Source organism: Scaptodrosophila lebanonensis, unplaced genomic scaffold, assembly GCF_003285725.1.
Source record: "Scaptodrosophila lebanonensis strain 11010-0011.00,11010-0021.00 unplaced genomic scaffold, SlebRS2 tig00000001-arrow-pilon, whole genome shotgun sequence".
NCBI lineage: Eukaryota > Metazoa > Arthropoda > Insecta > Diptera > Drosophilidae > Scaptodrosophila > Scaptodrosophila lebanonensis.
The window spans coordinates 22,706,737-22,718,197 of NW_022060529.1; the positions used below are offsets into that span (position 1 = coordinate 22,706,737).

Consider the following 11,461-nt stretch of genomic DNA (forward strand, 5'->3'; position numbering starts at 1 on the left):
GAATTTCTATTCTATTCTCTATTCTAGTTTGTATTCTACTCGCTATTCTCTGTATTCCACTCTCTTTTCTACTTTCTATTCTAATCTGTATTCTAATCTGTTTTCTACTCTGTATTCTATTCTGCATTCCATTGTATATTATATTCTCTATTCTACTCTCTATTCTGTTCTGTATTCTACTCTCTATTCTACTCTGTATTCTGTGTTTTACTCTATATTCTATTCTGTGTTCTACTGTGTATTCTATTCTCTATTCTATTCTATTCTCTATTCTATTCTTCTACTCTCTATTCTCTGTATTCCACTCTGTATTCCACTCCCTATTCTACTCTCTATTCTATTCTGTATTCTTCTCTATTCTATTATATTTTATTCCCTATTCCATTCAGTATTCAATTCTCTTTTCTATATCTTATTCTCTATTTTATTCTCTTTTCTTTTCTATTTTTTATACCCTGTACCCAAAGGGTAAAAGGGTGTATTAGTTTTGTGCGAGTGTACATGTAACACACAGAAGGAGGCGTGGCAGACACCACAAAGTATATATATTCTTGATCAGGATGACAAGCCGAGTTAATATAGCCATGCCCGTCAGTCTGTATGAACGCAAGGATCTCAGAGAGTATAAGAGCTAGAATAACCAAACTAGGTATCCAGATTCTACTACGCCCGAGAAAGGACAATTTGTGTTGATTTTTCCCGATGCACCCCCTATTGCCCCCCGCTTCCACGCTATTCGCGATTTTCTATAACTCCCGTTATTCTTGGAATTTTGAACTAAAATTTGGTAGTCACATCCAGTTCGTGATTATATATCCGTATTCCAAGTTATAGCCATATAACCAGGCATGTATGCATGTGCTGAATATGTTATATATATAATTTAAACTAATTAAATTTTTTAGATATTTGGTTTTATATACCCTGTACAAGTAGGGTAAAAAGGGTATATTAGGTTTGTGCAAAGTATGTAACATGCAGAAGGAAGCATCTCCGACCCCATAATGTATATATATTCTGAATCAGCATGACGAGAGAAATCGATCTAGACATGTCCGTCCGTCCGTCCGTCTGTCCGTCCGTCTGGATGAACGCAAGGATCTCAGAAACTATAAAAGCTACAAAAACCAAAGTTGGTATCTAGATTCTTCTTCCCCCAAGTTCGCTCTTCTTCTTCCTCTTTTTGCTGCTGCTCTGGGCGCATATAACTCAATGAGGGAAGTTTACCTGGGTACAGGGTATTATACTGTCGGGCTTTCTCGGCTGTAGCGTTCTCTCTTGCTTATAGTAGGCTTTCCACATATGACTATATAAGAAGATACATAGATCGTAATTGAGTCTCCACACAAAATGCATTCGAAAAAGTTGAGTAAAAAATCAGAAGTAGCACCCAAAGAGCCGAATTGCGACGACACTGATGGCAAGTACAATAGCTTCGAGCATATGCAGTGTATTCAGGACACGTTCTGGCGCAACGACATGAAAGAACCGCCGTGCTTGCACACGGGCCTGGAAATGGTGAGAAATAGCGGCTTCAACAAGGGCCTGGCCTATACAACCCGGGAACGCCAGCTGCTGAGCATACATGGCTTACTGCCGGTGGCCGTGCGTAGCATTAAAGAGCAAATGGAAGTATGCATGGAAATTTTTAATTCACTGACCACCCCCATAGAGAGGTATCTCTATATGAGCGACCTGGAAAGAATAAATCGTCATCTATTCTATCGCCTGATGCTCACTTCGCTGGATAAATTCATCAAGGAGCTGGATAACTCATCTGCCTCGTTCCAGATAAACAACTACAGTCTGCTGTTCATAAACCCCAACGGGCTTTTTATAACCATTAAAGATCGGGGTCACATTTTCGAAGTGCTCTCGAACTGGCCGCATCGTAACATCCGATGTCTTCTTGTCACTGATGGCGCCGAGGTGCTCGGCTTGGGCGACTGTGGTGCTCATGGCATGGCTTTGGCCATAACAAAGCGTTGCCAGCACACATTGTTTGGTGGATTGCATCCAGACTGCTGTCTGCCCATCATGCTGGACGTTGGCACGGACAACGAAGTCCTGCTCAATGATCCGTTGTACATTGGTCTGCGTCAGCATCGCGTGACGGGCAAGGAATATGATGATTTCTTTGACGAGTTTATAGTGGCCGTCCATCGACTTTACGGACCGCGTGCGATCATTCAGTGCAAGGATTTTGGCACAAATAATGCCGTCGCCCTCTTGGAACGCTACCGCAATCGCCAGTGCTTCATCAATGCGGATATACAGTGCTTGGCCGCCTGTGGGTTGGCCGGCATAATGGGTGCCAAGCCCTTGACCCATAAGACGCTTGAGCAGCACGTGTTACTTTTCGTTGGGGACAACTACTTCAACATTGGAATGGCGCGTCTTTGTATGCTTTACTTTAAACGGGAGGGCTTGGATGAGGCTGTAGCCAACAATCTTATCTGGTTTTGTGATGAGCATGGGTTGGTGGTCAAAAATCGGAAAAATCCAGTCCCCAATGCTCTTCAAAATTTCGCGAAGCGGCACCGACCAGTTGAGCACTTGGCAGAGATTATTGAGATAATCAAGCCTACCGTCCTTGTGGGCTGCTCCGGACAACCCAATTCGTTCACGGCAGCTGTGCTTAATGCAATGGAAAAGAGCGCAGAGATTCCAATTATATTAGCCATGACACGGCCCGCGGAGCACGCAGAGTGCAGTGCCGAAGATGCTTTCGTGCGCACAAAGGGTCGCTGCATATTCATTTCTGGCTCTCAGATACCATCCGTAAAATATGCGAACAAACGGTACCAGCCGGGATGCTGCAGCAGCGTCCTCATGCTATCCGGCATCATCTTGGGCATCGTCCTCTCTGGCATGACCACCGTTCCGGATGAGGCGTTCCTTGTGGCCGCCGAAAGGATATCGGAACTGGTGTGGCCGGAGGACTTAGAGATGCGAGATGTCTTTCCACCGCTTCGTAAAGTTATGTGCATTAATCTACAGGTGGCTATGGCTGTCTTCGACTACGCCTACCGACGTGGCCTGGCTACTTTCTTTCCGCAGCCCGAAAAGCCCCGTCAGTTTGTGGTGCAGTCTCTGTATAAAAACGAATACCGGGACTATGTGAACGAGGTCTATTGTATGTCTGACCGCTTTATTGGAACTGAGGAATCGCGAGCCCACTACAAATAGAACCCGAGCCCACTTCACTTTTCAACTTTTGTTATTGTTGTCCAATGCTCTTTAAAATACAAATAATCAACCACCTATTACATATTATTTTTTATGAAGCCTACGCTTTCATTTCAAAATGGTTAGAAACTGGATATTATGTTCATACTACCTATAGCCTTATGTTCTGTTATATAAAATAATTTAAATAAAATTCATCTTAAGGTACGTCGGACCTCACACCCGTGAGCCTATACGGCACTGAAGTACGGACATGAAGAACATCAGATAAGGCGAAAGTGGTAACTTCCGAATACCGATCTACCAATAGTATAGCCAAGTGCTGGTTCTTAATATGGTAGCCCATAAAATTGTATACTAATTGTATACTCTGTATATGAAATGTACAAGAGTATATTAGGTTTGCGGGAGCTGAAAATGTAACAGACAGGACGAGGCGTGGCAGACCCCACAAAGTATATATATTTTTGATCAGCCCTGTCTGTCCGTCCGTCTGTCCGTATGAACACCTGGATCTCAGAGACTTTAAGAGGTAGAAACACCAAACTTTGCACAAAGATGCGTTATGTGTGTACGCTGTGCAAGTTTGTTTTATTTTTGTGATATTCCCCCCACTTCCCCCTTATGGGGGTTTTCTCAGCTTTCCATTTGTATAATCGCCTATATCTCGGAGACTACCCGACTTTAGCTTTTTTTATTTGTTTTGATTTTCCCCCTCTCATCCCCTGGTGGGGGATTTCCCGATTTGCCGTTCGTATAATCATATCTACCTATATCTCGGAGGCTATAATACCTAGGGACACACAATTTTAGCCCCAGATGCCTTATGTGAATACGCAGAAAGTGTGCGTTTTGGTATTTCCCTCCCCCCTCTCCAACACAATCAGTTATTATCCATAACTCCTGTGTTTCTTGGAATTATTCTTTAAAATCCAGTTAGTGATTATGAGTCCGTATGCCAAGTGACATAATGATTGGCCGATTTAACAGGAAGTTATAGCCACATCTGGGAAGCACAGCTCTAAAGTGTACTGACGGTGCCGTTGCCTTATCTTTCGCACTTTAAAAAGTCCCCAAACATGCGTTATTTATTGATATACTCGTGATAAATTATGACTCCCAAGGGGGAGGAGCGCACCACTTCGTTTCATTTTTTCGAGGCCAGCTGCAGGTGTCTGTGGAATCGGCGGCTTCGTTGGCGCCAGTCTCGAAATCAGTTAACCACGAAAGTTTGCAACTTTCTCAGTTGCCTGCGTGCGAAATCAAAGTTTGAGTTTATTCAAATAAACGCCGACATTAAGAGAGTTGCAACTGTTGCTGGCGAGGCACAGCCGGCACAGCCAACTCAGCTAGCATGGAGCATCGAAGTGTGGCGCACATAAATCAACAGCTACCAACTTTTTTGTCTTGATAAACTTTTTTCTATTTTTTGGGCCGAAGGTGGTGCGTCACTTAACCCTCTTTTTGATTTCGCTGTCTCAGTTAATATATTAATATGAGCAAGTTTCGCTTTGCCATTGAGCCAGCAATTCCCTGGAGCGCTGTTATGCCCAAGAATCAGACCGAAGCCCCAACCTATGTAAATAATTGCCTGGCATAGGGTAACAACATATGCTGGGCAAAAAGCCGGGCCAGAGCAACGACGCGCAACTAATTGCAAAGTACTGCCAAGAACGGGGGTAAAAAGTTACGACAAGGCATACTCTTCCCTGCACATCCAACGTCTGCTTATTCTCGTATTATTTGTTTTTTTTTTTTAATAGGGAATGCAACATTCATCTCGCAACAAATATTTCAGAAACAGCTTTAAGCGTCACTTTTGGGGTTTTCTAAAAAATGTACTTTCCTGCATTGCTTGCTTCTTTACAAACAATATTTTCTTTATTTTACTTTAAAAATATTGCCGTAATATTTTGTCCTAACTAAGAACTTAAACTTTTTTTAAGGAACTTTGTGTTCAATGCGCAAAGAAATGTGTGTAAGAACAGATTTAGAGTATGTGTTCCAGTATTCCTCGATGATTCGTATTAAAGGAGCTCTATTTATTATTGATACTTTTTCCGTTAAATGCGTGACTCATACGCAGGATTCCTTCCAGACCCCCAATCAGGTGGAGTGTTCCAGTTATTACACCGCCAAGCCATTGTTCAATCCTTCACAGCACATTTTGGTGCTCTATACACCCTACAGACACACAGACGGGCATACACATGCAGATACATATGTGTACATTTGAATAATGCACAAATCGTTTTATTATAGCTCATTTTTGCTTAGGCATTTATTTTTATGGCCGCCAGGCGAAGCACTTCAATATTCTTGCCAACAATGGGCGCACACAGCTCGCCGCTTCCTTTTGTAGTGGCTGCTGGCGTCGCTGTTCGTAAATAAATAAAGGAATCCTTTGGCTGCCTTCTCCGCTTTCCACTTTTGCATTTTGTTGAACTTATGAATTGATGCCTAAAAACTCGACAGGAAGAAGTACACTTTCAATGATTCCACAATGCGGGGCAAGTCGATACCGTAGCTGTGAAGTACCGCAATCACATCTCGCAGAGTCGCTGAGTTCTACAACAAACAATAAAATGGGGGAAAAGTGGAAAATTAAATGAGTGCAATTGAAGGTACAGTGCCTGTTTCGTGTATGTAGCAAGGATGCCATAACTTTTTATATCGCACACTCTACGCCTTCTGCCCTGGTTTATCAAATCAAAGCAGCAATATTAATGATTCCGCGACTGAAAAAAAAAACTGACTCCGGCTCTTATTTATGCGCTTTGTAGTGCCGAGGCACTTTCAATTATACGTACGAGTATAGGTCCGTCCATTGAATTTATACGAAATCAATTGGCATATTTTCACACATAAAAATAAATTCCGCTGCTGCCAAACATTTTTCACGTATAGGGAAAGAAGGCTCGGCGCAATACGATTTCATAAGTATGTGATGCACGTAGGCAGCTCAATTGCCAATTAGAAGAACGCCTTGGCCATGATGGCGGCTCCGGTAACTTGGCTTAAAAATAAAAACAGAGCCGGGTCGAGCGTGCAAAGTTTGGCGGAAGTTGATTTGTATACCGCACACACACACACACGCACATACACACGCACACAAACCTACAAAAGCCATCTCGTCCTGGGTCATACATAAGGCAAGCGGGCTAATAAAATATGCCGCGCCCTAAAGCCTGCTACAATATTTCGCTCACGTCCTTCAGGCCAAATTATTAGGCGGTGGCAATGGCAGCAACGAAAGCGACACACGCCGAATGGAAAAGCGTAGCTGTTTTTGGCTTTTAAGTGCAAATTATTAAAAAAAAATTGTTAAGAAAAAAGGATTCCATGCTCTTTCCCGACAGTCCCATGTACGTTTGTAGTTGCTGTGCGGATCCCGGATCACTTGAAATACAATCACGTGCCCTTTCTGTTGTGTTGTGGTTTCATTTGCTTGGCTCACCTTTAGATTCCACAAGAGGTTGGCAAACTTCTGCGTGCCTATACAGTCCACTAAGTGAGCGAATCCTTCATCCGTTTCGATTTTGTCAAAGAATGTGGCCAGTACTTGGTCCATGGGCAGCACGTCGAGCACGCTGTCCACCAGTCCATGCAGACCGTGCAAATTATCCTTGGCAGCACCTTCCCGAACGTCTTCAATACAGCTGGCAGAGGGCGTGACAGCAATTTCTGTAAAGAACATATGCGGAGTGTATCCCAAAAATCAATAACAAGCACGCAAATTTAATTAAAAACGTTATAGCTGAAATGCGGCATATACTAGAGGCCCCATGTATCCCCCATGGCCAGGCTATAGATTTCCAGTTCGACTAAAGCCATGTCATGGCCTGTCTGGACAGTCTCTGATGCGTCTACCGTGTCTAGTGCTCGTCTGCATAGTTCGTCGCATGCATGTAAATAATTCAGAGCATGTGCGAGCGTCGATAGTCCTATGTAGCGATGAACAGTGTTAGCCAGGTAGAAGGGGAGCGGGCAGCAGGGCAGCAGGGAAGCAGGGGAAGTGGTGTGGTAACCAAACCCATTGGGGTTCATGGACCATGACATTGAACATATTCGCAATGCCAGACCATGCAACATGCAAAGCTCGAAGTTATGTAAAAAGCTTGTCTGCGACCGACCATATGTGCGAGCCAAGCAAAAGTTGGCCTGTCACTCATACGCACCGTTGCCTGCTGCGGCGCTTAGTGACGTCCAACCCATGGACCCTTGCAGCGCCAACGCCAGCTTAACCACATCGAGGCCACTGCTGTTCAGATATTGCACAAACGCTCGCACTTCCGGCAGCTCCACAACCCGTTGCTGCAGAATCGCAAAATTACTGCTAGAGAGAAATGCGTAGGCCCGTTGCACTTCCTCGTCGTGGCGATAGTAATTACGGGTAATTGCCTGAACCTCCTGCACTGGTATTAGCGCCACGAAATCGCGGAGATCGACGGGCGGTCCCCTTGCCGCCACCTCCTGCTTCTGCTTCTGCTCCAGCGACTCGCGCGACTGATCTAGTAATGAGTCCTCTTCATCGGAGGTCAGCAAATCAATTTGGTGCGGCCGTTGTGTGACCATCGACTGCTTTTGGCTTTTATGCGCCAGGAAAATCAAATCATCCGTGGCCTGCTCCTCCGCACTTCCACCGGACGCTGAAGTGCTCTCGTCGCTGAACGTACTTAGCGTGACAATGAAATCATCAGTTGTGTGCGGGTAGGCGAGAGTGTCGCGGATGGCAGGAATGCAGGAAGCGATCAGAATTAGCGCAATGCTTTTCATTATTGTGGCGCAATGTCTCCCGTAAATGCTTTTCGGCTTCGCCCCGAACATAGACCTTCTTGCTGTCGTATCGCTTTGAAACTGACCGTCTCACTCACTGGGAGCACAAAGTAAGGCCAGCAATGCGACAAAGTGTAGAGTTTGTAGACTGCGATGCTTTATTTCACTTAATGCGGCGATTATTTAATTGAATATAATAAAATCACTTTCAGTTTATTTACATGAACTGAAAAACGAACGGCGCTCGAGTAATGCGTATGTGAAAAGCTCCGTTAATGCAACCAAAACACTATTACGCCTTTAATATTTCTCGTAATATTTCCAATTGCGTGAATGTTAATTGCTAACAGCCGAGTAAGTAGGCAGATAATCTGAATAATAGAAAATTGTAAAAACTAAATAAATATCAAATCAATAACAATTTGTTTTACTTTCAAAGCTCCCGCATGCATAATTTTAAAGTAAAATCACTTTCTATTAAATAAATATATTAATGTGCCAATTTGACAAAATATCAGTATTTTGGACATTATTCATAAACTACAATTGAAGTGAAAGTGAAAAGCTCCATTAATGCAACCAAAACACTATTACGCCTTTAAATAAAATAAGAGGCAATTTCAACTTTTAAAAAAAATCAATAACAATTTATTTTACTTCCAAAACTACCGCCTACATAATTTTAAAGTAATGTCACTTTCTATTTAATAATTGGCTCAATTTAATAAAATAAGTAGCAATATTTTGAATATTATTAAAGGCTGTGCAATTGAAGTGAAAGTGTTTCAAAAAGCACATTTAGCATATGTATTCAAGGAGTCGCTGAAATAGCTGCTGTTTAAACATCTTACTAATCTTACTATAAAATCGCATTAAAAAATATGGCCTGATTTAGATATATTAATAAATAAATGAAAATAAAAAAAAAATTCCACTTAATAAAGTTTTGCTGAGTGTGTTTCAATCACCAGTCCATTATTCGGTTGAATCTTTGCATCGGAGCTTTATTTTAGATCAGATAGTCGGCTGGCAAGGGAATGCAAATGGGAGGAGTTCCACTGGACTGACTGGTTTGAGTAATATTGTTAAGTTACGTTTTATCATTTAATTTACATTTAGATAGATACTCTCTACGGTCATACGAATAGACTCGAGTAGATTACTCGCGGCTTAAAGTTATTAATTTAAGACACAATGAGGGTATATAGCTTCGGCTAGGCAGAGGATATCTATGTCTACGTCTTGCTGGGCACAATAATATGTACAAGTATTATAAAAAGCGAACACCCACCACATCCATCAGATATATTTTGATTGAGGCTGGTTGCTTATACTCGTACTTAGCAACTTTATCAGCGAGCTTACGAATATTTATGTGCTTGCAGCAAAATTCTAAAACTTGTACATTTTTTGGCAGAATTTCTCTTTTTCATTTCCCTTTTTCATTTCCCATTTTCATTTACTGATAAGTGACTGGCGTTTACTTGGTAGCTGCTCGTATACACAAATATACATACAAGTATAAGCGTTTATGCAAACTTGTCCAGCTGCATTAATTATACAGAGAATAAAGTGCCAGGGCGCACTTAAAATAGGGAAAATACTCGCACATACTTACAGCTTACTCGTAGTATATTCTAAGTTCTCAGCAGCTGCACATGCACATTTCTGAAGTGCACTCAAGTAAATGTAAATAGCACGTCGAATCGTTTTTAAGTAAAATGCATGAAATATTTCTCCGAATTACATAAAAGCATATTTAAAGCTATGATTTATGCAGCATATAAATTAGGCTTTTATCAAAAACAAGTCAATTGCACAATAAAGCAGACCCTCAGGCATTCTATCCGCACTCACATACAAACATACACGTGCACACATACTGGAGAGTATTTCTCTAATGCAACATCAATTATGGGGCAACAATTGTGGTGAGCTGTGGCAAGATTTAATGCAAAATTTAATACTTGTCCGGCATACGAGTGTGCATATGTTCATATACTTAGTGAGTAATATGTAATCAGGATATGCATGCATGTACATATAGTACGTCTACAAGGCTATGTATCTGTGCCATACGTACATACTCGTACATTGGCAGCTGTTACACTTGTCACTCAGTTAGTCAGTCGTGCCGTGTCACTCAGTCGCTCATTTTTTCATTTTTATTTTTATTCTCGACTCTGTGCGTTTCGTTCTAAGTAACTAACTAGTACATGTATGTATGTATGTATGTACGTTAATGTCTGACAGGCACACAGATACAGACTCACCACAGACTCACGCTGCACACAACACTCATTCATTCAATCATTCATTCAGCAAGTTAAGTAGGAATAAAATTGTCAATTTTCATGTCATTATATCATGCCGCGCACTCTCCAATGTGTCACAGTCTTGTCAAAGTGTCTGTGAATCTCCGACTATGTAGCTTTGTGTGTACATACTATATGTGTTTATATACTAGTGTACGAGTATACATACAAGTACATACATGCATGTAGGCATGTGCACAGTTATGATTTATTCACTTCGTTTGATTTATTACAAGCCGCAGCCCACAGAAAGCTCAAATGTATTCATGTGAATGTGGGGGTGTAGGTGCCTGCCTGCCTGCCTGCCTGCCTGCCTGCCTGCCTTCCTGCCTCTGTGTAATATGCATGTAAATTGTTCGCATACAAACCAATAATCATTTTATTGTCGTCGCCGTCTTGTTGTCATCATCATTATCATCATCAGTCTCAGGCCACCCCACCCCAGCCGTGGATTGTACAAATTTTCACATAAATAATATTTCTTTGCTTAACTTTATTAAAAGTTGCCGCCTCTACTCGTAACACATGACACTTTGGAAATTTTAGAGCAGGCCTAAGCACCAAGTCAGCCGCAGACACAGCTATGGGGGAACTTGGTAGCGCACACCCCTATATCCTTCCTGCCCAAGTCTGGGGACGGCCGTCCACCAAGTTGCGCTATAAGCGGACCAAACTTATAAATTAATTTTGCCACACGAAATACTTTCGAAACACTTGGCATACCTCAGGTGCCGCAAAGCCTCGAGTCTCGGCCTAAGGAATTGCATTGCGCCGCGTAAGGTGACACCGTTGGGGTAACCGGTGGCAGGGGGCTGTGGCAGGCGCCGCAAGTGTCGCGGTTATGCTTAAGTTACTCGTAATTAACTGCAGTCCGTGGACACGACCACCTGTGACAGTCGCCCCACCATTCCGCCATCCCGCCATCCCGCCATCTTGCCACCCCATATAGCAACGGAACTTTCATACTTTTACGGCCAGCCTGCTCGCAAGTTAATTTCTTGGGTACGCGCCTCGGTTTAAAGCTGGCGACTGCGACTGCGACTGCTACTGCGACCCTTTTGTTTATGTTGTCGCATAAAAAACTCAATTTTACCGCTAGTGTCAACATTTATTTCCAACTTAACACTTTGGCGTTACAAGGCGCGCTTAATCCGTCGCAGTTGGGCATAGGACGCAGGACG

At 42.6% G+C, this 11,461-nt stretch overlaps 2 protein-coding genes across 2 annotated transcripts; one reads left to right on the forward strand and one right to left on the reverse strand.

The window, feature by feature from the left end:
* The first annotated feature begins 1,350 nt into the window (after positions 1-1,350).
* Positions 1,351-3,189, forward strand: LOC115633690 (NADP-dependent malic enzyme-like). The gene has a single exon (XM_030531150.1). It carries the CDS (start codon positions 1,351-1,353, stop codon positions 3,187-3,189), a length of 1,839 nt encoding a protein of 612 aa, XP_030387010.1.
* A 2,251-nt stretch (positions 3,190-5,440) lies between these two features.
* On the reverse strand, positions 5,441-8,032 carry LOC115625130. The gene is made up of 3 exons (XM_030520048.1): positions 7,368-8,032; positions 6,647-6,873; positions 5,441-5,757 (listed from the first exon to the last, which is right to left on the reverse strand). The coding sequence occupies exons 1-3, from the start codon at positions 8,014-8,016 to the stop codon at positions 5,650-5,652; spliced, it is 984 nt and encodes a 327-aa protein (XP_030375908.1). The 5' UTR covers positions 8,017-8,032; the 3' UTR covers positions 5,441-5,649.
* Positions 8,033-11,461: the final 3,429 nt, after the last annotated feature.

Bases quoted from the DNA above. Each gene is read 5' to 3' on its own strand.
- LOC115625130 (XM_030520048.1), bottom strand. From the start codon at position 8,016: ATGTTCGGGGCGAAGCCGAAAAGCATTTACGGGAGACATTGCGCCACA. The intron at 6,874-7,367 runs GTGCGTATGAGT...TGTTCTTTACAG, and splicing joins AAGCGCCGCAGCAGGCAACG to AAATTGCTGTCACGCCCTCT. The intron at 5,758-6,646 runs GTGAGCCAAGCA...TGTTTGTTGTAG, and splicing joins ACCTCTTGTGGAATCTAAAG to AACTCAGCGACTCTGCGAGA.
- LOC115633690 (XM_030531150.1), top strand. From the start codon at position 1,351: ATGCATTCGAAAAAGTTGAGTAAAAAATCAGAAGTAGCACCCAAAGAG.